The following is a 25,258-nucleotide window of genomic DNA, read 5'->3' as shown; positions in this document are numbered from 1 at the left end:
TAAGAAAGACAGACTTACACTGTTTGCAACATAATAAAAACTAGTAGATATATCAGTAATTACATATTCAAAATACAAAAGATTATAGAAACACATTCATGCTTTTGGTAAAAAGTGCTTTAAGTGCTCAGTTAGAACAGAAAATTGTTCTATATATTTATATCAGTCCATTTGCCATTTACCAAATGCTGACAGTGGGTAAACTCAGGGGCTACAGCAAGGCTCAGTATAAAATACGTTAGGATTATTTGTAAAGTTACTCTGGTGGAGTCCAAGACTAAAACTATACTAAATGAGCTTAATAATTCATTTTTAATTATTTACGAACAATTTTGGATTTATTTTCTGTTTATGGTCTAACTGATTAGTTCTTGTAGGTTTAAAAAAACCCAAAATGTATTTAATAGAAAGCACAGGGAAAAGGAAGATGGAGGGAAGACAGAGAGGAAAGGAGAAATACAAGCAGAGAGACAGAAAGATTAAAAGAAACGGAGCGAGAGAGAAAAAAATGAAAAGTGAATCTAATCAAGGGTTTAGAAGAGTGAGAGTACCACAGCGAGGGAGTGAGAGAGGATGACGGAGGATGTCCCCTTTACTCAGTGTCCAGCCCCCAATTTTGACGTCACATGCTGAGAGACACAAAACAACCCACTCTCAGCTGAGCTTCTCACTCGATTTTCACTCACACACTCTGGCATACCCACTCTCCAACTTACAGATACGCCTGCCCTCAGACACGCCGCAACACTTGCCTCGACACCCGCTCAACCCTCAGCCTGTGCGCGTGGGCGCACAATTATCTCTATACTAAAACGCTGCACTCTAGCAGCAAGAAAAGCACAAGGTCTCTCACTTCTCACGACTGAAGCATGCTCCATCTATTGTCAAGGAATGCCTAATTTTGTGTGAAGCTGACGAAAGGGAAAAAAAGGAGCGCTCTGGCTTCCAAACCCAATCCAGACCCCATCCCAAAGAGCAGCAGATGTGACAGAAGAGGAGAGGCGGAGAGAGAAACACAATCTCCATTACCCCTCCTCATCTGGGAGAACAATACCCGGTCTCTAGTTGGAGAGGGTCAGCTTTTGTCCTTCTCCGCACGCTCCCGCTCAAGAGTGAAGAGCAGACAGACGCGCTGACACATTGACCTGCTGCTGTGAGAAGAGAAGACGGAGCAAAGCATCTGCTGCACTCTGCTCGGTTTGATTCAGTACTTGGACAGTTCCTGAGCAACAACCAGTATCGTGTGTGCGCACGTTTGTATGAGAGTGAAGGGAGACTGTCGGGTGAGTGACTGAAGGTGATTCAGTTTGGAGCGAAGAAGCAGAAATGCAGCCCCCACGTTCACTCCAGCTTGGTCCCTGTGGCGCCTCGCTGTCCCTGGGATCTCAGGGAAGCACTACCACCTTCCAGCTGGAAGAGAAGCAGCTCTTTGAGAAGTTTTGGAAAGGGACTTTCAAGGCTGTGGCCACCCCAAGACCAGAGAGTGTCATTGTGGCTAGCATCACCGCCAGTAGGAGAGTGACTGAGTAAGTATCTACGGTTTGCAGTATTTACTTCTACATTACTTCAGCAGCTTACGTGGACGCTTGCTCAAGCTTCTCATTTTTCTTTAACCCTAAACTTTGTAAGCACATGGTTGTGGAGCTATTGCTGATATAGTTGATGCACACTTTCCTTTAATTTTATATACATATCTTTCTAAATACAAGAAGTGCCAGTTCATACAGTTTCCTCTAGAAGAACATGCCTTAAAAATATAAATGTCAAAGACATTTAATTAATCGCCTGGCACCTGGATTTATTTTTGTTGTAAGGATACAGATAAATGTGTAATACAGAAAGCTGAAAAAGCTGTGTAATCAACATGTGTGCGAAATTACACCTGCCAAGACATTTTTTTGATCCGTACATCAGCAAATCAGCAAATAAAGAGGTCGTGTAAGAGCCTAGCTCAAACATGCCTTTGTTATTGATTTATCACCCAGCCATCTGGATGATCTTTCTCCACTAATGTATGCAGCCACATGTGTCACGCAGCCAAACACAGCTGGCCTGAAGAGTTTGATGTTCAATTATCTGACCCCTTTAAAGGTCACGTGAATGCACTTTTTGTGCTTTTAATGTCAGACTTGTCCTTTCGTCCCCCTGTGACATGGCGCTGTGCCAGAGCCTCCGTTAAAGGAGCAACATGTTAGACATTTTCTTCCCCCTTTTCATCCCTTCGACCAAAGGTTAGCTGTAGCACTTAAAGCCTTCAGGGGAGGATGAATGTCTGATGCCCTTTTCCTGCATATCTCTGCTCTCTTGTTTTTGTCCCATCCTTGCTCCTGTCTGCATGATCAACCATCATCTGCTAGCTTTGACAGTTTTATCTATGTTATCAGGCACTGTTCTGTCTGCTTTGCCTATTTCTCAAATTTATCAGAGGAGGTTACCCTGCTTCAACTGAAACGGCACGTACAAATGGAATAAATGTTCAAACATACATACAGAGAGCCACGGGCACATGGATATACTTATCTGTCAAATGGTGTAGCTTGCTTGGGTGACCTTTGAATGGTTTTGACACCCACTATCAACTTTCTCTTATGTGAAATTAGCTATGTTAATGAGGATTAGAATGGCCCATTTCATCCTACATTGGCACAGGCAAGCGAAAGACACAGTGAATCAAATAATGTGTCCTTAATGGCTTCTATTACAGCAGGACCGTAATACTGCATATGGCTTGGATATAAAAGATTTTATTGGCTTGTAGGATATGGATTAAAAAAAAGACTTTTTATTATAAGAAAGTGATCAAATATGCATTTGTTCCGCTGTGCCCCAGCTCTGCAATCTAACCAAATAATTGTAGTCACAATTTTTCTGTCAGTCAACCATAGCCTGGTGCAGATGACAGATTCAAGTCTATTTGGGGAACCTGGCAAAATAAATTAGAAGCAAACTGAATGCGCTCTCATAAAAAGAAAGAAAGAAAGAAATGTATTGTGGCTGGCTGCTGTGAACTGAGCAGCCTTTTTGAAATAGCTGGAGACTCTGGAGCGGGGCCCAGCTGTCTATTCAACTTTAGCTTCACCAGGAAAGAAGCTTTCCTCAAGTGGCTCTGCCCCTCCACGGGCTCCGTCCGGGTGACAGTGATGATGATGGCGGCATGGCAGGGGCAGGCGAGAGCAAATGTCCCCACAGAGAAGACATAATGTTGCTAATTCGTCTGGGTCTATTTGTGAAAGACAACGGCAGCGTCCCCGTTGTCCAGAGTTTGTCTCTCGCCCTGTCTCTGTGTATATTTACAGTTTGGCTTGGGTGATACAGATTGTAAATAATGAGAAAAACAAAACAAACAAATGCAACACCCAGAGAATATGGATGCAGGACATCCTAGCTCCCTTCCTACCGCACTGTTGATTTTGCCCAGGCATAGGGTGACTGGGGAACGCTTAGACCATCAGAATGCATTGCCTTAGGCTTGCTCCTCTGCCTCTTTCTCTCCAAGAGGAGACATTATTATTCACTGTGGATAACTGGGGGGTGATGAACAATTGCAGTGAGTACGAGAGGGCATTATGTACAACAAGCAGAGATGGAAAGAAGAGAAGAGACTGAGGGAGAGCCACAGGGTGATGCCTCATGTTCAATCGGCACGAGTCTCTGTCTGTTCGTGGCATCCTAGTCTTTCCTCTCTGTTCGCCTCTTTCTCTCTCACTGTCTCCCGTAACTCCTGAAATAAAATGCTGGAGGAGCCAGATAGCCACAGAGGAGTGATTAGAGTCCGCTGTTGTCCCTCTGTCCTCCCTCTATCCTCTTCTCCAGGCCAGTCACACAGAAGAGGGGAGGAGTTCACCAGCTCTATGCAGTGGGGTAGGGTTTGTCTCAAAACCATTATGACCCTGCAAGCTGTGTTGCTCGTGGGGGCTTCTGATTAAAAATGCAGCATGCCTAACTTAATGTTGTATAGCGTGTGACCACGAGTGTGTGTATACGTGTGCGATCATGTGTGTCCCTGCAGTTTTTTTCAGCGGTTGTGAGGATTTGAAATAAGGGTGGAAGCTCGTAATGCGTGTGTATGTGCGTGCGTGTGGCTGCCATATTAGTGGGGTCTTGTCCAACTCTGTGGCAGATGGCAAGCTTGAGAGACTGCAAAGAAAGGGAGGGGGTGAAGTGTGAGTATGTGTGGGTGTGTGTGTATGCGTGTGTGGTTGGGGGTTTCAGGCCTCTTACCTCAGCAGATGCTGGTTTAACGAGAAAGAGAGAGAAAGGGTGTTTGGAGGGGCTTGTACACTGACAGCACCGGTGGGAACGTACAGCAGGATGGACAAAATAACAGGAACACTTTTAAACAGAATGCAATGCAAGCTAACTGCAGCCTCAAAACTTTAGTTTAAGTTTGAATACAACTCAAAATATTGGATTTTAAAATACTTCAATAATTCTTCTGCTTCTTTAATGTGTTTTTGTTTTGTTTTGTTTTTATTATGCCATTAATACTGGGGTCGGGTGCGGTCTGAAATCTACATCTAAGGCTGAAACAGTAGTTTCTGAGTGACAGAAAAACAGTAGCATTTACATATCCTTGGGTTTTGACCTCTCAGATTGGTCATGACACAACCATACCATGAATTTAAGAAGCTGGAAAACACATAAAATAGAAAATGTGTCATTGCTGGTCAGTTTTATTACACTTAACACTTAAATGTAATACAAATCCTTAAACAAAATGCGCATTTTCTCATTGTCAATAGGTTGCATTTCCAGATTTGGTGAAATATGATAAGTCTACCTCTGCCATTGTGTGGACTGCAATTTAACTGCAAAATGAAAAGTTGGTCTGTGGCTGGATGTGATCATTAGACCAAACTGACTGCAGTTTACAAAGTTATATGCTTGTAATTCCAGCACTGTAATTTCTTGCACACCTGATTGATACAGGCATATTTACAAGATAACAATTGATATTCGTTCAACAGATTCACTGGTCTAGTTCACATGCAGAGTTAAAGTATGTGGGCTCGTTCTGTTGTCTGTAATAAAGCGGCAGTTCGGGTTATAATTATATTGTTTGTCATTGTTTTCTCTTCAAAATTGTTTTGATTAAGTGGCTGTTTGTTCATAGCATGTGATTGTCTGACGGCTTGTAGCCTCTCAGAGTTTTTCATGTTTGCGTGTCCACCTCCTGGCTGTTGGAATTGCACAATTTGCTAAAGAAAATGTCTTAGATTTAAATTGCTATGGCAAGAATGCTTACAGCATCCACGCCCATTTAAGCAAATACAGGAATAATAATGCTCAGAGAGGGAGCATGAATAAATACAGGATATACTGTAGAGTCTGGAAAACATCAAGGAGTAACAGTCACAGCTCCCCTTGGGACGAGGCATCACTCTCTTTCTTCTTCTCTCTGTGAGAATGACAAACATGATTTAGTGACGGACGAGGGGTTTGTCTGCCGTTGTACATCTGTGTCTGTTCTTCCGCTCTCCTCATTGCAGAGTATCTTTACCCGACTTGTCTTCCTCTCCTCGCATCAGTATCTCTGTCCTTGCCTCTCCTAGTATCTTTTCAGTGTGTGTTAACTCGGTCTCTCTGTGTCTGTGTCATATTACTCAGAGCACAGGATGCGGCTGCTGAAGCATGCTGACAAGAGAGCGGGAGATGATGCCAGCTCCCCAGGCAGGAATCGGACTTATCACCAAAATGGATTCCCATTTGATACTGACTCCAAAATCCATTTGAACCAATCTACCTTCTGCAGCTTCACACTTGATGCACTATTCCAGCGCGTTTCTCGCCTCTTTTTACGTCATGGGCTGAGAAAAAAAAGCAGAAAGGTTCATTGGTAAATTGGATTTTTAATCGATTCAAATACAAGGGGAAAATAAAAAAAAATATGACAAATATAAATGTGTGAGAAAACTGTAAAAAGTTACCAAATCTAAAAAGTCTACCTTCTTAGCTTTTTAATAGATGGCTGGAACATTTGTTACAATTCTGCAAGTTTTAACTTTAAATAAATAGAGGCATGTATGATAGATTTATTGTCTCTCAGGTTCTGTAATTAACTTTTTTAAATATCTGTCTCTAAAATCAAAACCGTAGACTGGAAAGAAATAACACCTTCATGTTTAAGACAGGAGGTGCTGGCCGTGTTACTGGCAGATGAATTGCTTTGCGTTCGCTATGAAATAGGGTGAAGAAATCTCATGAAAACATGAGGTCTTCAGGAAGAAGCCTTTTTGAGTTTGCCCAATGGAATTTAAAAAGGGTTTCATAAATACTAAAATGTACAGAACTTCCCCTTTTTCCCAAGTAGTGCTGAACTATTTAGAAAGCATCAAAATAATTCCAGAGGAATTAAAAATCTCTCATGTGAATAAGCAAATTAAATAACCATTTGAACCACATAAACTGATGCACTGTTTAGTTGAGGTCACCAAAAAGAAAAAAAGCATATAGAAAGCCTTATTGCATCCTATTTTCACTCAAGGAATACAGAATGTTTCAGAAAGGATTTGTGTCAATGCAGTTACCTTTTGTGAGAAAATAATAGCCTGCAGGAGTTGGGCTAGGGAGGGAGAAGTACAGAATAGTTTCAGGAAGGAGGACATTTTGAGGCCCATTAAAATTGAAGCTTAACTGCAGCCACTATGGCCATGAGTGACAATAACTAGATGATAATAAAACAAAAGAAAAAAGATAAACACTGTTAAAGGTGGAGAGAAGTTAAAAAAAAGTCACTCACTGCTCTTCCTAAGATATATAGATAAGCCTGTTTGCTATTTAACCACAATGTTATTCACTAGGAAATATTCAACAGGTCCTCAAAGTTCTGTATAGTTGAGATGTCTTACTCTAGAGTTTCCTGGCTTGGAGTTTGGACTTCATCTCATTTTTATTTATTTATTTGTTTATTTATTTATCAACGAGTTCCAAGCCGAATTTTTGACGACTGAGCTCTGCATGTTTCTCCTGTTTGTACTGCAGCATCTAATGCTATTGCACCACACAGGTACCACATCAACACTGAGTAGTTAGCACTGCGTTCTTGTTTTTTTGTGTAGTGTTGGTTGGCAAACTGTTTCTAGCTGCATTAGTGCCAACTTCTGTTTGTAGTTCCTTGCCACTTTGTGTAGTTCTCCTTCTGGACCTGGATGCATCATGAGATATGTAGCTCTGAAGTAAGAAGGATCTAAAAAAAATTGCACCAGTTCTTAAAGGGATACACCTCCACATGCATTTTCTGGAGGTAGTGAGTTATACAGAATATTTACTGATATAATTTTTACATTAAGTGGCCATAAGAAATCCATAGTGGAAATAACCCACAGAGGTCTAATCCCTTAAACGTACTGCTGCGCTATCTATCCATTCATCCATCCATGCTAGTTTGTCCAGGGTCTTCTCCAGGCATGACGTGGCCTGAGGCTGGATACATTCTGGTTGAGGTTAGGTTTTCGGTCATGCACCCCTCACCTCACCAAAACACCTCAGTTGGTGTCGAGGAATAGTTCCTCACCGCAATCCCCTCCCCTGATTGGAGGAAGGGAGCCTGGGCTGAAAGCTTCAGATTGTCTCCCGGGGTACAGTCTGGAGTAAAAAAATGTAAAGCTTCAAGATCATATTTTGTTTTAATAGTAAATGTGAAGGATTGAGTGTAAGCTGAAGTAATGAAAGAATTTGCTCACTTTATCAACAGGCCCCCAAAAAACTGGCATTCAGAACAGTGCCACTTTAAAAGTCGAATGAGACATATATTCACTGGCCTACAGCAAAAAATGGCTGTAATATATCACTGGGGAGTCTGAAGGTGTTATTGATGAATGCCAATGACCCAACAATTACTTCAAAGGTGATATTTCTGGCTTTTAAAGCTCACTTTGACATTTCCAAATTTCATCCTCATCTCGGCAACTTAAAGGCACAGCGCAGCGGTGAGAAATGAGTTTAGCTATAATGACACACCTATCGATTGTGCCTGACTACAGCTGGACTCGTGTGCTAACTTGTGATAGATGTTTAATATCGTGTAAGCATGATAGAGATAAAGGTTGAAAGCAGCACTTTGAACAGAGAGCTCAAAAGACCCTTTGATATTTGAGTCCAGGAAATGTGTCATTTTTTGTCCCCATAGACACACTCCATAAAATGATGTAAGACTGTGTGTTTATTCGAGTTTATGAATCAGGGGATCAAGCTACTGAGAACCCTTCAAGGCACTGTGTCCATGCACACACACACACACACCTACACACACACACACACACACACACACACACACGTACTGTATGCACGCATGCCTTTTTATTATTATTGTATGTAGTGAGTGAGTTCTTCAAACCCCCAAAGGCATCAAGAGCCTAGCAGTGAAAAGGAACATACCTAAACAGAATCAGTATATGGTGTTATTATTGCTGTTTCATCTTGTTCTTTGTCTTGCTCCCCATGCCTGACAGGCAACATGAAGATAATAAAAGAGGTGGCTGTAACATGAACAGAAATAACATAAAACTGAAAAGAGCAACAGCAGCGGTGACAGAGTGATGCAGACAGTTTAGATAAATGTGTGAATGCGGGAAGTTTGTTCAGCAAGGAAGTTCAATTTTAAAGAATTGATTATGAAATCTTGAACTAGCGGTTATAAAGACCGTGAACACAAGGAAGGACAATTTAGTTTCGATTTGGCCCTTTGGTCTGTTCAGGCGTGCCAAGGATTTGGCGGCACCTTAACAGTTGCTTTAAACCTTGAGAAAGTACAAATGTATTTCTGATCGGCCTTCCACTTGTGTTTATATATTCTTTCCTCATTAGTACAAAACATTCAAAAAAAATAAACTCGCATGTCCAGGTGCCCACACACATGAAAACACATGTAGGTATATAATGAGAGAACATATTGAGGTTGACATATAACACGGGGAGGAGGGGGAGTGACATGATAAGTCCTTCAAAGCTGAACAGCAACAGCATCATTTTTAAGATGAAAGCAAAGAGCCGAGTGTTAACCCTTTACATCATCTCAGAGATGCTGTGAAATTTTCCCTTTAGGGATCACAGTTCGCCCACTGTGGCAACTCCTCTGCTTGGAAAATGCCACCCACACCCCTCCCTCCTGTAGCTGCTGGCTACTGTGTCATATCCTGAATTGTGCATTTTTATGATTGTGATTTGATGCAGTCGAGAATTGTTTTTCTAGTTTTTCAGGGAATAAATGTTTAGTTAGAAAGGCAAAATTCAAGTGGGTTTTTTTTGTGCTAAAATGACTGGTTCACCAGTAAATGACATAGAGCATGTTTCTTTTTAAATTACATATTTAATTTAAATCTGTTCATCACCAAGATACAAGATCCCTGGTTTAAGAGTCACAGGAGACACAAATCACAATCTGTCAAATCAAATATGCAGATTTGTCCATTGTGGCAAACTCCTGTGAATAGAAACTTAACAACACAAGACACAGAAATACTCTTTAATTACGAATACTTAGAATTGATTTTTTTTTTTTTGGGTAGTTATCCCTGTGTGTTTATACTTGTTGAGGAAAAAATTTGTATCTTTGTTCCAATAATAAAACATTCAAGAGTGCATTTTTACTTGTAAATGGTGCTAAATACTAAAAAAGGTAGAGTTAAGTTAAAATTTAGTGGATCCAAATGAATGAATGAATGATAAGATGCAACAGAAGCCACACAAAATGTTTGCACTCATCTTCTAAATTGTTCTAAAGTAATTGTAAGAGCCTACTTTCCCACTCTCAGGGCTGACAAAACGACAACAATAGATATTTCATTAAGGCTATGCAAAGATGTAGAGGTTCAATAAGCATGGGTAAAACATAAGGCAAGACTGTAATCTGTCATGCTGTAAAGGGAAATTTGCTGCTCCAACAGCACAGAAGGGGGAACTGATTTTGTTTGAGCCCAAGTTTTTATGCTTGAATTGATTTAATTCCATAATGATAACAGACAAAAAAACAAATCTGAAAGTTTCTGTCTTGCTGATTAGAAATTTGACTGCTTACGAGCACAAAATACACTGAGCTGGAGTAATATGGATCCATTCTGCACCTGCCTCACTTACTTTATGTTAAAATCGAGTGCACTGACATTTAGAAAGACTCATGGCATTTAAGTCCATTAACATAGTAAATTGTGTCGCTTGTTCACAAGATGTGTGTTGGAGTATGTGCTTGTGATTTTGTCAGTTTGCCGAGTGCAGGCTCTGCAAGAATAAATGTAGCAGATGGAAACATAAAGGCGGGAAATTATAAGCAATGCACAAAAATGTCTGAAATGTAAAATCTGTAAATTCTCCTTTAAAAAAGCAAATTATTTTTCAGTGCTTTGGTTGATACGTCTACTTTGAGTCTGATCACATGTGTTTTTATTTTGTTTGTATTTTTGCTTTTTGCTCTTTTTTTTTTTAAGAACAAAAAGTTAATAAGTTAATTAGATGTTCCTTATCTTTATCTATGGCTCAGTAATGTTCTGGCCTCTTGAATCTATTTGAGGTGGTAACAAAAACAGAAAAGTTTTGACTCAACTTACTTTGAGCTTTGTTTCAAAGGCTTTCAGAGAAGATGCTGTATCCTTTGTTGACATTGAGGAGCAAGTACACAACAGCGTCAAAGCAAATCATGCTGTATAGGGCAAAAATTAACTTCTAGTTTCTTACATTACCGAAACGTATACGGCATTATGTGAAAAGCACATGCCGTGTAGAGTCACTGAATGCAGCCACTTTGTGTAATTGACTTGTTTGTAAAAGAAAGAAAGATGGAGCGAGGCAAGGGGGTAAAATGAGAAATGAAAAGGAGAAATGGTTATTATTTGTAATAATAAAGGTGATAGAAATCAATATAACAGTAGCGTGAAGCAAGGATATAATGACTTTCTGTTGGAACAGAAAAAAAGCAGGAAAGGGAAGGACAAAAGAAAGACTGCGAGAAGGAAGGAAATAAAAGTGCAGACTCTGTGAGTGACATTTTGAGATTGTCCATTTCAGGACACTGGAGCAGCAAAGGTTATTACATTTTACTGAATATCATATTCCAGCCCATGAATAGAAATCCTTTCTTGAGTTGTGGCCAAAGGGAATTGAATTATATGTAGGCACATAATGTACAGCATTGAATAAACTCATAATAGCCGATGAGAGAGGGGGGTGAAACGCTCCTTTGTCCTCTACTGGCTCAAGTTGAAATGGACAGTAGTAAATCTTACAGACAGTAAGAGATGACCTATTCCTTTGAGCAATTCATTACCAATGAGCGTGGTACTGAGAGAGGGACGGCTTGCTCATTACAGCCTATTAGATCTTCACAAACCAGAGATTTCCCTGAACATGTAAAAGGTATGAGTCAACTTTCAACTTTAACTGCTAATCACTTTGCCCGCAGCAAACAGAATAAAGAGAAACAAAAACAGATGTAAAGTGTAAGTGAGCAAAGGCTTACTAATGCAATATATGTGAAAGTGCTATTGTCATGTGCAGTTTTTTTTTAAATACGTAATTACTCAGTGGAGTTGAAATGGAAAACAATGAATTCCCAGTGACTGTAATATCCTGTGATAATTTGGTATTTAGTGTTCTCTCTATTGTTTGTCACAAACTGCTTGCTCACATGGTCTGCATATTATAGATCCATGCACATGGTGTATTATTTTTGAAGTGGTTAGTCATTTAATGTATGATCTTTTATGATGGAAGTGCATAAACCTCGTAAGACCCAAACTCTTTCATGGCATGCATTTTTAATTTCTCTTTGCTATTTGGGCTGATTGCGACCTGATGAATGTAAAAACAAAGAATTACCAGATTTTTTTTTTTTTTTTTCCTAATTTTTGTTTCTGAGAAAAAGGAGATCCACATATGAGGACATTCACTTTATTGATAGTATAACGTCCTCGTAAGTGGATATCAGGCCCTTGTAGAGCAAAATGTAATATTTTTGTCTATACAACCCAAAATGTGATGTCCATATGTGTGGACACCAGGTCCTAGGAGGTTAAATCTGATTTTGGTATTTTATTTACATCTTTCTTTTAAAAAGTTGTACCACTGGCAAAAAACGCGTGACCAGAAACCGTCTTAGTATTAATCAAATAATTCACAAGTGATGTGCATGGATGCACACCAGTATACCAGAGAATTCTTGTTGAAGTCTCACTACTGCCAAAATTTACCTGAAAGGAAATGGAGTGTTTTTTCTAAATATACTCTGATATTAGCAAACCCTAAACCACAGCTCAGGCATTTAGTCAATCAACTGATTAGTTGATCAACTGGTAACTATTTTAAAATGAATAATTTGTTTTTTGCAGCTTCTCAAATATATCACGTCAAAGAAAAAAGACAAAATAGAATAAAATACATTTGTCTGTGAATATTACTGCAACTCTATCCCTTTTTTTTAAAACATTATTTGCAGACACAGGCCAGGGTGATCAATAATGAAAAAATTGTCAGTTTTAGCACAACTCCAAGACCCTCAGTCTAAATGATATAATGTGACAGGTTCTGAATATACAACAGCTGATCATAATAACATCAGTGGTGCTTCAGGGGTAGACAGATTATTACCACATCCAACTGGAACATGCCATTAGGTAGTGCAATCACTCATAATGACGGTAGGCAGAAATCGCTCTCTCTCTAAAATCGCACTGAAGCAAAAGCCTCATTAAATATGTATGCATATGCCAGAGTTGCCATTTTGGAAAATCTGAAAAATCCTGGATAACAGGCCAAAGCTCCCTTTTATTCTAGAAGCAATTTTAACTCTGGTGTTAAAAACATCCCAGGAGTCTCTTATTTACTGTAGATCTACACAGATTCACACAAAAGGCATTCAGAAACAAACTCAAGGTTCGTCTCACATGGACTGACCATCAGCGTCGTTGGTCTTTTTCTTTTTGTGCCGAGTGCGCTACTTCTTTGTAACTGGAGCCCCGAAGCAGTCATTGTATTCATTATTAAAATGCGAACTTATCAAAGTCAACTTCTCATCACTTAAATCATTTCAAGGCTGAGTGGCTCCCATGTCTCAGCCTCCTCCTCCATTTTTCATTTTTGCTGCTTGCCCATCCTCATTTCAGTAAGATGGTCTGCCAGTCATGTGAAATTGCCACCATTTGCATAACTGATGCAGGGTTAAGGGTGCAAACTGTGGCAGTGTTGATGTCACAAATGCAATCAGAGATGGTAGCGCAGGAATTAATTGGCTCGCCACATTATTTCCTTCACACGGCCTTGCTCTCACCTTTGGTGTCACCCCGTGACTTGAAAAATGACAAGAGGTTTAAAAACTATGAAACTTCTCAGCAAGGTGAAAGACAGGGTTGCTTTATACGTAGATCATTTTCAGAAACGTTCCTGTGAAGTTGCATCACATCTGAAATGTTTGTTTTTAGCTGCTTTTGCACATGTCAGTCAAAGAAATGACCTTTTCAAACAGCAAATACGTCTGCCTTAAGATAAGATACAACTAAACCTCTCATGATTCCAGTTTATTATTCTCAGCCCTTTAGCCTCATTATGCTATTGAACGGTTCAATATATAGCCATAATAACAAAATACTAATAATATTTTTTTAAAACAAGGTAGTCTTTTGTGCCGATTAGCTAGGATTCATTTTTGCTGCTTGCTTTCTTTTTAAGTAGTAATTTATTTTTTAGCACCTTTAAGCAGTAAAATTACTGTATTTTGTGTCAGGATTGACCAGATTGTTGATCAATAGCAGTGTTTCCCGATTTTAAGACACTCCCAGTGTATAACAGCTAGTCATTAGTGCAGTTATAGCTCCTCTAGGGAAGATTTTAATGTAGTGTAAGGACACAGTGTCACAGACAATGAAGCACCCTTCAGAGGTTAGCACTGTCACAGATAGAAGGTATGAGAATTATCCGCATTATCCGTTATCTTAACCTTTTCTTAACTTAACCTTCCTCCACTGTCAGAGTACCCAACAAAGGAGAGTTGCCTCTACATAGGACTGTATGGGTCAAACTTAAGAGCTTTTTAACAGAAAGCAAGCAATCATAAAGTTAACTGGTCATGGTAGGGGTGCCATTCACTCATCTACAATAAGTTTTTACAAAGTTAAATTAGCTATAGAATAGCTACAGGAACATCTACAGTTAATATCCAAAAGTTGATTCTGTTCATCTGGACGTAACATTTTCAGTGGGAGAAACGTTTCATCACTCATCCAAGTGACTTCTTCAGTCTCAGCTAACTGACCTCCCAGCCCATTGTTCCTTGAGTGGTGCTAGTTTCAGTCATTATGCAAACGTACTGTTTATAAGCTTGAGGAAACCTGCAGTCAGTTGAGACTAAAGAAGTCACTTGGATGAGTGATGAAACGTTTCTCCCACTGAAAGCGCTACGTTGAGATGAACAGAATCAACTTTTGGATATGTACTTACCTGGATGATTGAGCATGCATCAAGACATCTACAGTTAATAAAAAATACTACTATGCTTCAAATTTACACAAGTGTCACCCTTTAGCTTTCTACTAGTAATTATTATATTTTTTAAATGTGTTTATCTCTTCAAAAGGAGCGAGGCCGTCAAATAAAATAACTGGAGCCATCAAATATACCAAATATTCAAAACTGCTGCTGTTTTTGTTTGTTCGTTTGTTTTAAATTAAAACTAGGCTAGTTACAGTGTACATTTGGCTTTTAGCTCTCATGGCATGTTTTACACTGCAATGTGTGAAGCTGCTCTATAGAGATTCAAGGCAGATTTCAGAGGCACACAGTCTCTAATGACATATTGAACAAGTATAGATCAGGAATACTAAAGCAAGAGGCTGATTCAGAGCAGTAGAAACTATGTCAAGGTCAGTAACAAGGTCAAAGAGTGACAGTGAAGCTGAGTAGAAAGTCGTGCAGAGGGGGCTTGTTCAAAAACCTATCTTGCCAGTGTGCTACTTCCTATTGTGAGTGTTATTCTGACTGACATTGCAGTAACCAGCTCATCTTACTGAGAACTGATTAGGACAAATGGAGCTGACAGGTTTGTCGCTGTTCCCGAAGTAAGAGAGACATGCAAGAGAGTGGAGTCAAAATTTTCGTCTTTCACGAAGAAATGGGAAGATGAAAAGATAGATGGATACCTTCGTCTTTTTTTAGACTATTTAATAGTTCAGTTTTGTTTTCTGGAATAAAAACATCATCTTCTAATCATTTCTTCAAATGACAACGCAAAGTTAAAAACAAACAAAAAAACAAGCATAAACAAAGAGAGATCTTATCTGGCTTTCTCGTTCACACTTCAACTGAATGATCTTTCAATCTGAAATGATTTCAGCAAATGGTGAGTCAGTCGTGCAACTTTCTATTTTCAGACTATAGAAGATAACTCGGGAAAGTTATTATTTTTACATGACATCAGCAAACTACCCAGACACCATGAGATTGGTATTTGAGTCACTCGGGTTCTTGGGAATGGCTCATTTATTTCCTTAATTAAGTTTAGTAATAGCCTTGTTAAATGCTCAGTCATTGGACATTTGTTAAATGTGGTCAGTGTAAGGGAATCTGTGGCTCTGGATACCATGAGTGCAGAAATTACTTTGCAGATGCCATTTAGCAAATGCAATGCTGACTCATTCAGTCAGTGACTCAGTTTGTTTGAGTAGATTTAAGACTTGATGAGATGGTACTTTGCAGGATATTAATAGAAATCTTAAAAGTGAGCCTAACATTAGTTTGGGAGATCTTGGAAGATCAGCTCATTGCAGTGCCAGCCCACGTCAGCTGATAGCTCAGCCGATACCAGTCTGCATATCTTTTTGGCCGATCTTGTGTATTGGACATGCTATTTAAGCTGTAGTGGTGCAGCTGCTCTTGCTATATTTCTGCATGCTGATTTGCAAACCACCTCCACTTCAGCCGCTCTTTTTCCACTAACTTAATCAATGTCCTTTGTGTTGCCGTTGCCTCGTGCTTCATTCTGTACAGGGGGGTTTGCTGCTGCTCTCCATGCCTCAGGGTTACCATCTATGCACATACAAGGCCAGGGAGGGGCCAGAACAATTTCTGCAGAAGGAAATAACCTTCTGACTAAAACACAGTTTTTATCGTTTTGCTGTTTTCACTGTCTGTTCAATGTTTGTTACTCACATTGCATCTAATTAAATATGTTTGGGCAATGCTGGTGTGATGACAGAGATTTTAATCATACAAACATTGCTCTGAATAAAGACTCTAAAATCATGCGAAATCTTGTGCATTTGTAATTGTCAGATAGTTAGTCCTAATAACTTTGGTGATCCCCATCTGTTCCACCGTAGGGCTCACCATTATGGTTTTAAGTTAACGATTTGTTAGCTGTACCCCTAAGAATCCAATATCTACTTCCTTTGTGTATGCAAATAAAAATATAAATTCATTTCCTGTAGTAGTTTGTGCAAAATACATGGAAAACTACAGTTCCCATACACCCGTAATCTCAGTTGTCTGCTGACAAACACATTTCAAGTATAGGTTAAGTAACCGAGAAGCATCTTGGAGAGCTGTCAATATTTGAATATTATTTAACAAAATAATTTTTTATATGTAATCATGGTCACAAAAGCTAAAATATGCCCCTCGTTGATCCATTTTCGGTTCACTTACTTTAAACAGGTCTTCAGAAAGAACTGGTCATTATCAACATTCAGATGAAATCTCTCCAGCACAAACAGATTCATTGCCTGCTGTGATGGAAATTTGCCTTTGAAAACACCTTGAAAGTAAACCAATAGAAACGAAGACATCTATTATCCTCAGAAGAACTGCCTTGTAAAAATATGGACAGAGCGGGTAGAGTAGAATTTGCCCAATAATTAAATTTATCTGGCACAGATCGGGGTGATGTGAAGATAGTCTACCTAATTATAAGAAATCTAATTAATGTCTCTGGCACAAGAGCTCATTTCAGTGGCTTCCTATCACTTTTGATAGAAGCTGAGAGACATTTTTTTTTCCAGTTTTACATCGATGAAAGAATCGGTTATCACACTCCCCCTGATTCATTTGGAAAACATGAAAGCCTCTCAGATAGCCACATAATTAAACAGTTATTTTGGGGCATTCAATTTAAACTTGGGCTCAGCGGTGCCCTTGCAGGAGAAATAGAATTGCTTTGTCTCAGCACTCTCTTTGAGTCTGAAGACAGTTTAAAGAAATCTAGTTGCAATAAAACACCAGATCTGACTACAACGAGAAGCCACGAATTAATGCTTTGCCTTTGATCCGACCAGGGCGATGCACCAGTGCCTTTTGTGCTCAGCTAAATGAGTTCCTAGTTCTGAGGAAGACTGCTAAATTATTAAGACTGTTCTAGAAGTTTGACTCTTTTATTTTGCTTTTCTTGCAATACACCAAGGGAGCATTTGGCAAAGAATCCAAAGGTTTAAAATAGAAAAAACTCTGAACCATGTTTGCAATAATCATGATGTCCCAAAGGACTGGAGTTAAAGCACATCTGCCTAATCCAATCAGCTTCCACATTAACCTACATTGTCTATATTTGAATATTGTTTCAGAACTTACTGCAATGGAATACAGCACAGTACATTAGATGTTGTGATGAACCTTAGGCTGTCAGCTACAATTTAACAACAGGACGCCCTCATTCTGTTTGATATATTCATCCAAGGTGGGGGGGTTGGCCTATCAAAAGATGATTTGAGTAAATAAATAGAACCTGACTGGTGGCATAATCCTTGTCATGATGGCCAAAGGGCAAACTTAATGCATGTAGATATCAACGTCAAAGTCAAAAAGCAGAATAGTTTCTATTTTTAATCCACTTATCTGAGTCCTTGATTTCCTGCACGTTTGCCTCGCTATTCAGTTTGATGAAAAATGCTTTTGAAATGCAGAGCTTTTTAGATACAGGTGGTGCGCGTGATTTCAAACCACTATGTGTGCTGATAAGGAAAACATTTTATTTAAACTCACACTGCATAATAAATATCCAGGGGTCATGTGTTCTGGTGTATTAATCCGAAGGCCTTTAATGGATAGATGTTGAAAATGAACTTGGGCTTGTTGACTTTTCTCTCTTCCTCTCCAAGAAAAACCCCTCAGTGCTTCAGGTGATTGACATATTTACTCCTTCTCTGCCAAAGTCCTCCACTATCCCTCTCTCCATCTGTCAGTGCCCTTAACAGCACCTCATCCTGTTGAGAATGGGCCGAGAGAGGCAGGAGATTAGGGGCTAATACTGTATAGGAAAGGACAAATAATCTCACAGACACCCTATCTTTTCTCATAAACTTTGAAGCGAGAGGACAGTCTTCCAGCTTGACTGATAGACTGTCTTACTGTTTGACTGACAGCCACCAAGGTGAGAGTATGTCAGATTGGAGGAGTCGTTTTTAAATACCCGTTTAGCAATATACCATCTTCGCCTCCAGGTCATAATCTATGCTATCAATTTTGATCCTGCCCTAAAGCCCCATTCCACATGCCCTGGGGTCCAATATTGCTTGGAAACGTGAGAAGGTTTTGCAATGACATCTAATTTTTTTTTTTTTAATTGTAAAGTAAACACATCTGGGCAATTTTCTGATTGTATTTAGATGAAGCTAGAGGTCTGCTGATAACAATAATCTACTCAAAACTGGACTTTGAAACCTTTTGAAGGTTTTTAAATAAACTGGGCATGTTTTCTGAAAAGCTGCATTGCTGCTGAGATTTTTGCTCTCGTTCCATTAATTTTAGGAGAAAGCAATCCATATATATAAAACTAGGCATCTCCTAAACCAGCTCTATAACATGGGAAGTTATCTCTTTCAGCCTTATTGCATGAAATATGAACACTGAACTAAAAGCAGAATGGTTTTTGGTGCCTTAAACTTACCTGCATCCATACAGTTCAAATCCAATTCAATAATCCAAAAACAAACTAAATCTGAAAGTGGTTTCAAATGGCAGCTTTGATTCAAAATTCACTTCTGATTGCTAACCAAATGCAGTAACCACAGACATTTCCTGCTGTGATAAATCTTTTCATAATAATCTACTTACTGGTGTGCATCACAATGGCTCATATCAATAACATAAGTTATCTTCGCTGTAGTCAGGCATATTGACGTTGACAAGGTTATGTATTAATTGTATGCGGTTCCTGACCATACTGTGGAAAATGGCCCTTTATGAATACAGCTTATGTCACTTTTCATCCACCTGCTGATGTTTTTTATAATCTGCTTCCACTCAAAATACTGCAGGATCAGACTCACCTTCCTTTAAACCCCAGAACCTTTAGTTCCCCTGAGAACACAGAGTGGACTCTCAACTCCTGAGTCACTTTTAGTTCGTCTTTCCCTCGCTGTTATTTCCACTCTGGAAAATGTACTTATAGGATTTCTGTGACAAAAAAAGGAAGAGAGGTTCAAGTTTATTTCTATGCACACTTCTCAGTGATGGTGGTACTTCAGTTCACTCAGGGTACATCTATGTTTGCCAGCAAGGTGACAAAAAATATGCTGTCAAAATAATGTTTGAAGCATGTGACAGGCTTTTCCTTACGGGGTTATTTTGGAACATATCTTATTTCCCAATACGTCGTGTACAGTGGAAAACAATATGAAAGATGTAATTTGTATTGTATATTTACTGGCTATGTGTGGCTATGTTATGAAGCAACAATGCTTTTCATAATGCACTTAAAATAGTTCATAAATCTGTATGCTCTGTATGCCTACACATTAAATATGGTTACTGATGGCTCCTGTTTTCACACTGACTCAAAACTCAAAGAAAATAACTGGCTAGAGCACTGATGAGCAAGAGCTTGTCCAATGCATAACCTACTAATTGAACTAGTAGGTGTCTAAATATATCTTGAGAAACACATACATGGGTCACACACACACACACACACACACAAAAGTTGGGTATTGGGTTTCTTTAAAGGACAGGTATGCTATTATTGAATATATTGAACAATATTTTTTTCATAGAATCTTCCCGCGATGCATGAAATTAGTTTATCAGCTTTAATGGCCATACAACTGTGAACCCTGTGAATTACATTCACTTTATTGAGTTTATATACAGATTACCTCTAATCAATCCAAGACCATATGTGTATGTCGCTTTACAGTTGATGCCGCTTATTATTTCGACATTAGCACCGTACGGGCTGGTAATGCTGCATGGTGAATCCTTTAAACAAAACCTTTGACTTTTAGTAGGATTATCCTTTAATGGGGTTTAAGCCAAATATAAGACAACTCTTTCATTAAGCCAGTAATTTCAGGCGGTGTGGCTGTGATGCTTTTCAATTCACTTGTCACTTTAAACTCCAAATAAGAATTGAATGTCTGGACAGAACGCTTGGAAGTTTTACATCTTCATACAGTCCAGCAGTACCAAACCATAATGGCATGGGGTTTTTTTTTTCCATCTGCAGCTGGACAGCTTAACAAAGCCAAGTACACCTCTCTGTCGCTTTATATTTAACACGTTTTAATCTTTTTTAATCTAAATAAATATTATCAATTATAAATATTCAAGAGGGATGCAGACAGATGCTGTGTGGAATTTACCTGTTCAGTTAGATATTGTTTCTTCCTGAGGAACAGAGGTTACATGGCTAAATAAATCCCCTCATGGCCTTGACTGCATTTGCCTTCCTACACATTAAGCATAATGGAATAATTCACTTGCCCTTGAGCCCCCTTGCCATGCATCCATACAGAAGTTCTTATTGGGTCGCCAGCAAATTGAATGAACCTCCTTTCCATAAAAAGGTAATGGACTCCTTTGGATAGCCCTCTAAATAACAGGGATGGTAGGGGAGGTGAGATGAACCAATTTATTATCTGACTTTCAAAGGGGTGCGTACGGAGGGTGAGGTCACTCTCTCATTGATCATAGGTCCCCCCTTAGGGAAATGATAATTATGTGTACCAACATGGACTAAGGTCACCTCCAACCATCACCACGAGCAGGTTAGACACCCTCCAGTAGGGATGTAGACTTGTGGAGTATAAACTGAAGGTGGCATTTTTCACTGAATTAGTTTAATTTTACAATAATGTGTAGGTTTTTGAAATTGTCACAATTACACTTTTTAAAAATTTATTTTTAGGTTGGCTTTAATTTGAGAAAATCATTGTAAATTTTGTTGCATAAAATATTTGTTGGCCAAATTACAAATGTTGCTAATTAAAATAAGCAGCTAACAAGCAGTGTAACTATTGTGATCTTTTTATATCATTAAAGTAGAATCCAGTTCTTGATACAAATGCTTCATGCAGATCTGGTCAGTTTAGTGTGCAGTAGGCAAGTTTTCGTCTCTTTTGTGGTGGACTACTAAACTGAAACCTGCACTGAATATGTTTGTTATTCAGTGTCAGTCTTGCCACCCTAAATCATGATACTGAGCTGCAACATAAATCGACAAATTAATTGAGAGGCCAGACAGGTAATAAAGTTTCCATCTGGCCCGTCCAGCTTCAAGTGGGGAGAAAAAAATCTATTTTGCTGTTTTATGTGTGAAAGATGAGAAATTTGTGATTGTGCTGATTACTTCATTCAATTGTCAGTTAATCAGAGAATTTGCCAGGTCTATAAATTGTCATGAAATAGTACAAACTAGTCCCTGTCTGCAGGAGCCCAGATGGTGACTTGGTTTGTCATGTCTCAGAAAACAAAACAGCAAATCTTTACAATGAAAAGGTCAAAAACGACGAATTGTTGACAGTTTTTCTTGAAAAATAGTGATTGTCATTGTCAATGATTTTTTTTTAATGTTGATTTCAAAAGAAAACTTAAATATTATTTCATATATGGCAGGAGTCTCAAACTTAAATGAGCTGTGGACCGCTGCTGGCAGCGTGATCTCATTTTCATTACTCAAAATGTTGCGTTTTTTTGGTTTTTTTAAATGTCAAAAACTGTACAATAAGACAAAACTGCAAATGTGAACGCAATTTCTTTTTCTCACTCTTAACTAACTGAAACTTTTGATTGAACTACCAAATAAACAAATTGGTACTCTCTTTCTGGCCAGACACGTGGAGCACTTCTGCTGTAATTTAGTTCATTTTTAACAAAATACATGCAGACATTAGTTTTTGACTTCTAGTGAAAATTGTTTTCTTTACAAATGACTCTCTCACTGAACTAATACAGCCAATTCCTCAACATCTTTGTGCTCTCTACTGATATTAGCTTCATATTAAATTATTTTTTTCTTTTTAAAGAACTTACTTTAACATTGCACTCAAGAACAAACAAATCCTCCCCAACAATAAAAGTAACTTCAAGGGCCAAATTGCATTATATTTCTTCACGTCAATATATGGTCAAGCAAGTAGAGGTGACACGGGCCTCAAGTTTGAGACCTCTGAAATATGGTTTACACCATAAAAAATACATAACTGACTAAACTGCAAAGTATCTCTTTGCACAGTGTTAAAGTACCAGATCTATCTAAGTATGAAACCTATACATTATACATGAAATAATTCACTTTTTAAAAAACTTGGATTAGTTAAAAATGTCAATTTTAGTAATAAGAAATGTGAAAAATGTAAAAAGATAATTCTAAATTTATTTGATCATATATTTGAGCAAATTAACAAACTAATTCATAGCCATATTAATGTACTTTTAGTATCTTCGTCTTTTTATTTTGACACTTTCCATATTTATACACTTCAGACACTGACAAAATGTATCCCTGTATTTGACTTTTAAAGAATGTGTAATACTGACCAAACTATCTCTAGGAGAATACATGGCAAGCACATAGGTATTCATACTCCATCACTGGATCAGCGTGCCTCCTCTGATTATGGTATATTGTGTAGGCTACTCTGCCTTTTCTTCCCACTAGCTAACGGCATTTCTGTCTCAAATCAGATCAGCTCTACCAGACAGCCAGCAGCTCCCTCGCTGATTAGCATCAAGGGGGAGAAGTGGGTGGAGGAAGGGAAACTCAGCGGGTGTCTTGATTGCTCTCTGTAGTCGCCACATTTTGAATGCCCGGCTCCAATTTTTTTTGATTATTTTAGATGTGAATGGTAGGTTGCATGTAGCTAATATAAGTCTCCCTGAGGGCCAAACTTGATATGTACCACTTCTAACCAGCGGCAGTACACACTTCTGTTTATGCATAAACTGTATATACAAGCACAGTCATGTAGAGTAGGTAGACAATGAGTTTCTTTTATACATGCACCACAAATCACTGTCATCCAGGGAAGTAAGGCTCACTCCCTGTGTGTGAGTAGTAAACATGGTAGACTGAGATGATGTATAGCGCCTGCAATGTTCATGCTGCAGACAATGTATAAAATTGCTTCTTTAACAGAGTTGGAGAGAAATATGACTGAAGGTAAACTAGAGAGAGAGAGACAGACAATGTGAGGAATAGAAAAGAAAAAAACGAGTAAAAAAGCAAAGAGAGTTGGCAAAAGAGAGATTACACTAAGGATGTACAGCAGCAATCGTGGGAGAAGGTCCTGATTCCGATACACCACAGACAGTAGGTGCTATGGGACTCTGGAATTTGCCACTTTTTTGGATGAGACTCAAATAGACAGAGACAGAAGGTTAAAGGAGCACAGAAACAAAGTCGAACAAGCCTGGAGGTTTTATACAAGCATATGAAAAGCGTGGGGAGTTTGTTGGCTGCGGGTTGCATGTGATGCCATTCAATGAGGCACATTTATAGCATCAAAACGATGGTAGATCTGCTGGATTTGTTGGATGCTGTGCCTCCATCTGCCTGTGCACCACACCTGGTAGGTGGCACAGGATGGCGCAGTGATGAGAACATGAGGAGGGATCATGGGGATTGCTCACCTGTCCATGTCTCAATGCCAGACTCGGCATGATAGAACTGAGTGGATAATGTGAAAACTATAATGAGAACAGGTGAGGGGGAAGAGACAGGTGCAGATGATTTAAATCCTCTTCTTCGTAAAGTATGACAAGCAGTCTTTCTTCAGCGTATAAAAGTAGGGATACTGACATGAGAGAATGAAAAGGAATCCAGAGGTTTCTTCATTCTTAACCCTTGTGTGGTGTTCGTATTTTTGTTACTCAGCCAGTGTTCATGGGTCTGGTGGACCCGCTAGAGTTTTGGCTTTCCAAATTAACACTATCAAACAATTTTATGTTAAATTACTCAACAGATGTTTACTTCATCCCAATTACAAGACATATGAACAGCAAACATGGTTAATTTTTTCCCTTTACCTTTGTTAGATCACATTTATGAATTAATGTCCTTCTCGTTTTTCTTTTATATAAAATGTTATAAATAAATCAGTTATAATCAAGTGGAGTGAGTGGAAAGACACAACACATTTACACGTGAAAAAATAATTAATTGTTTAATTTTTCTTTTGAAAAAAACTGAACACGGGTCTCACAGACCCGAACACCATACAAGGGTTAAGCTTCACCCTTCCCAATGATTGCACACTCTTTCTACAATAGGAGGTAAAATCTATTTACAGAAAGAAACAGAGAAAATTCTGGGCCACTTGATTACCTAATGAGGGAACAGATCTTCTCAAACGTGGTCATAAGCTGGGCTTCATGAATTATTTATATGGCTATTTTGCATTGTAAAAGCATTCAGAGCTGAAGGTGAAGAAATACAGAGAGACAGTAATCAAAAGCAATGGAACATGTTTGTCTACTCTCAACCCATTTTCTAATTACTAGCATAGATCGAGATCTTGTCAGGGGTTTTCCCACTCTTCTTTCCACACCCAGGTATCAACTGTCCCATTGAGTTTCATCTTGTCATGATGGCTGCATACCTCATACGCCTCTGACTCAAATTAGTTTGGAAAGCCAGCAGCTCATTAAGGCAGAAGTAGGGGAGGGACTGAAATACCAAATTCTAGGGTCATAATTTGTTTGCTCATTGAGGTCTGTGCATGCAGACAGGTGTGCAGAGAAACTATTAAGTTAATGCTAAGAATTATTCCCATGGAGCAACTACAAGGAAATGTGATGGTGGATAATTGGAGACTCAAGTGGGGAAAGGCGGCTCAGAAGGTCCTTAACGCAGACAGCTATGGCTGCTGGTCTGTCAAATCGGGTTTTAAATTAGCTTTAGTGTCATGGAAATAGTTATTTATGGTTTCCTTTGCTGCTGCTGGTAAATTTTACTTGTGTAATTGGCTGATAAAGTTTGAGCCAGGTGGTAGTTTTATTTTCTACTCCACTCTCTTAATTAACTGGGAGAAATGTGCTCTCACAAATGTGCTCTCACAGAAACACAGTTCCA

At 38.9% G+C, this 25,258-nt stretch overlaps 1 protein-coding gene across 1 annotated transcript in view; it reads left to right on the top strand.

Moving 5' to 3' along the window:
* The first annotated feature begins 687 nt into the window (after positions 1 to 687).
* Positions 688 to 25,258, top strand: part of srrm4 (serine/arginine repetitive matrix 4) — a 61,866-nt gene continuing 37,295 nt past the window's right edge. The window contains exon 1 of the mRNA XM_005743051.1: positions 688 to 1,526. Within this exon, the coding sequence (XP_005743108.1) occupies positions 1,327 to 1,526 (200 nt within the window). The 5' untranslated portion in view covers positions 688 to 1,326. The remainder of the gene's footprint in view (positions 1,527 to 25,258) is intronic.

This window comes from Pundamilia nyererei, unplaced genomic scaffold (assembly GCF_000239375.1).
Source record: "Pundamilia nyererei isolate P.nyererei 1_Seehausen unplaced genomic scaffold, PunNye1.0 scaffold00127, whole genome shotgun sequence".
NCBI lineage: Eukaryota > Metazoa > Chordata > Actinopteri > Cichliformes > Cichlidae > Pundamilia > Pundamilia nyererei.
This window is presented reverse-complemented; position numbering and strand designations above follow the sequence as displayed.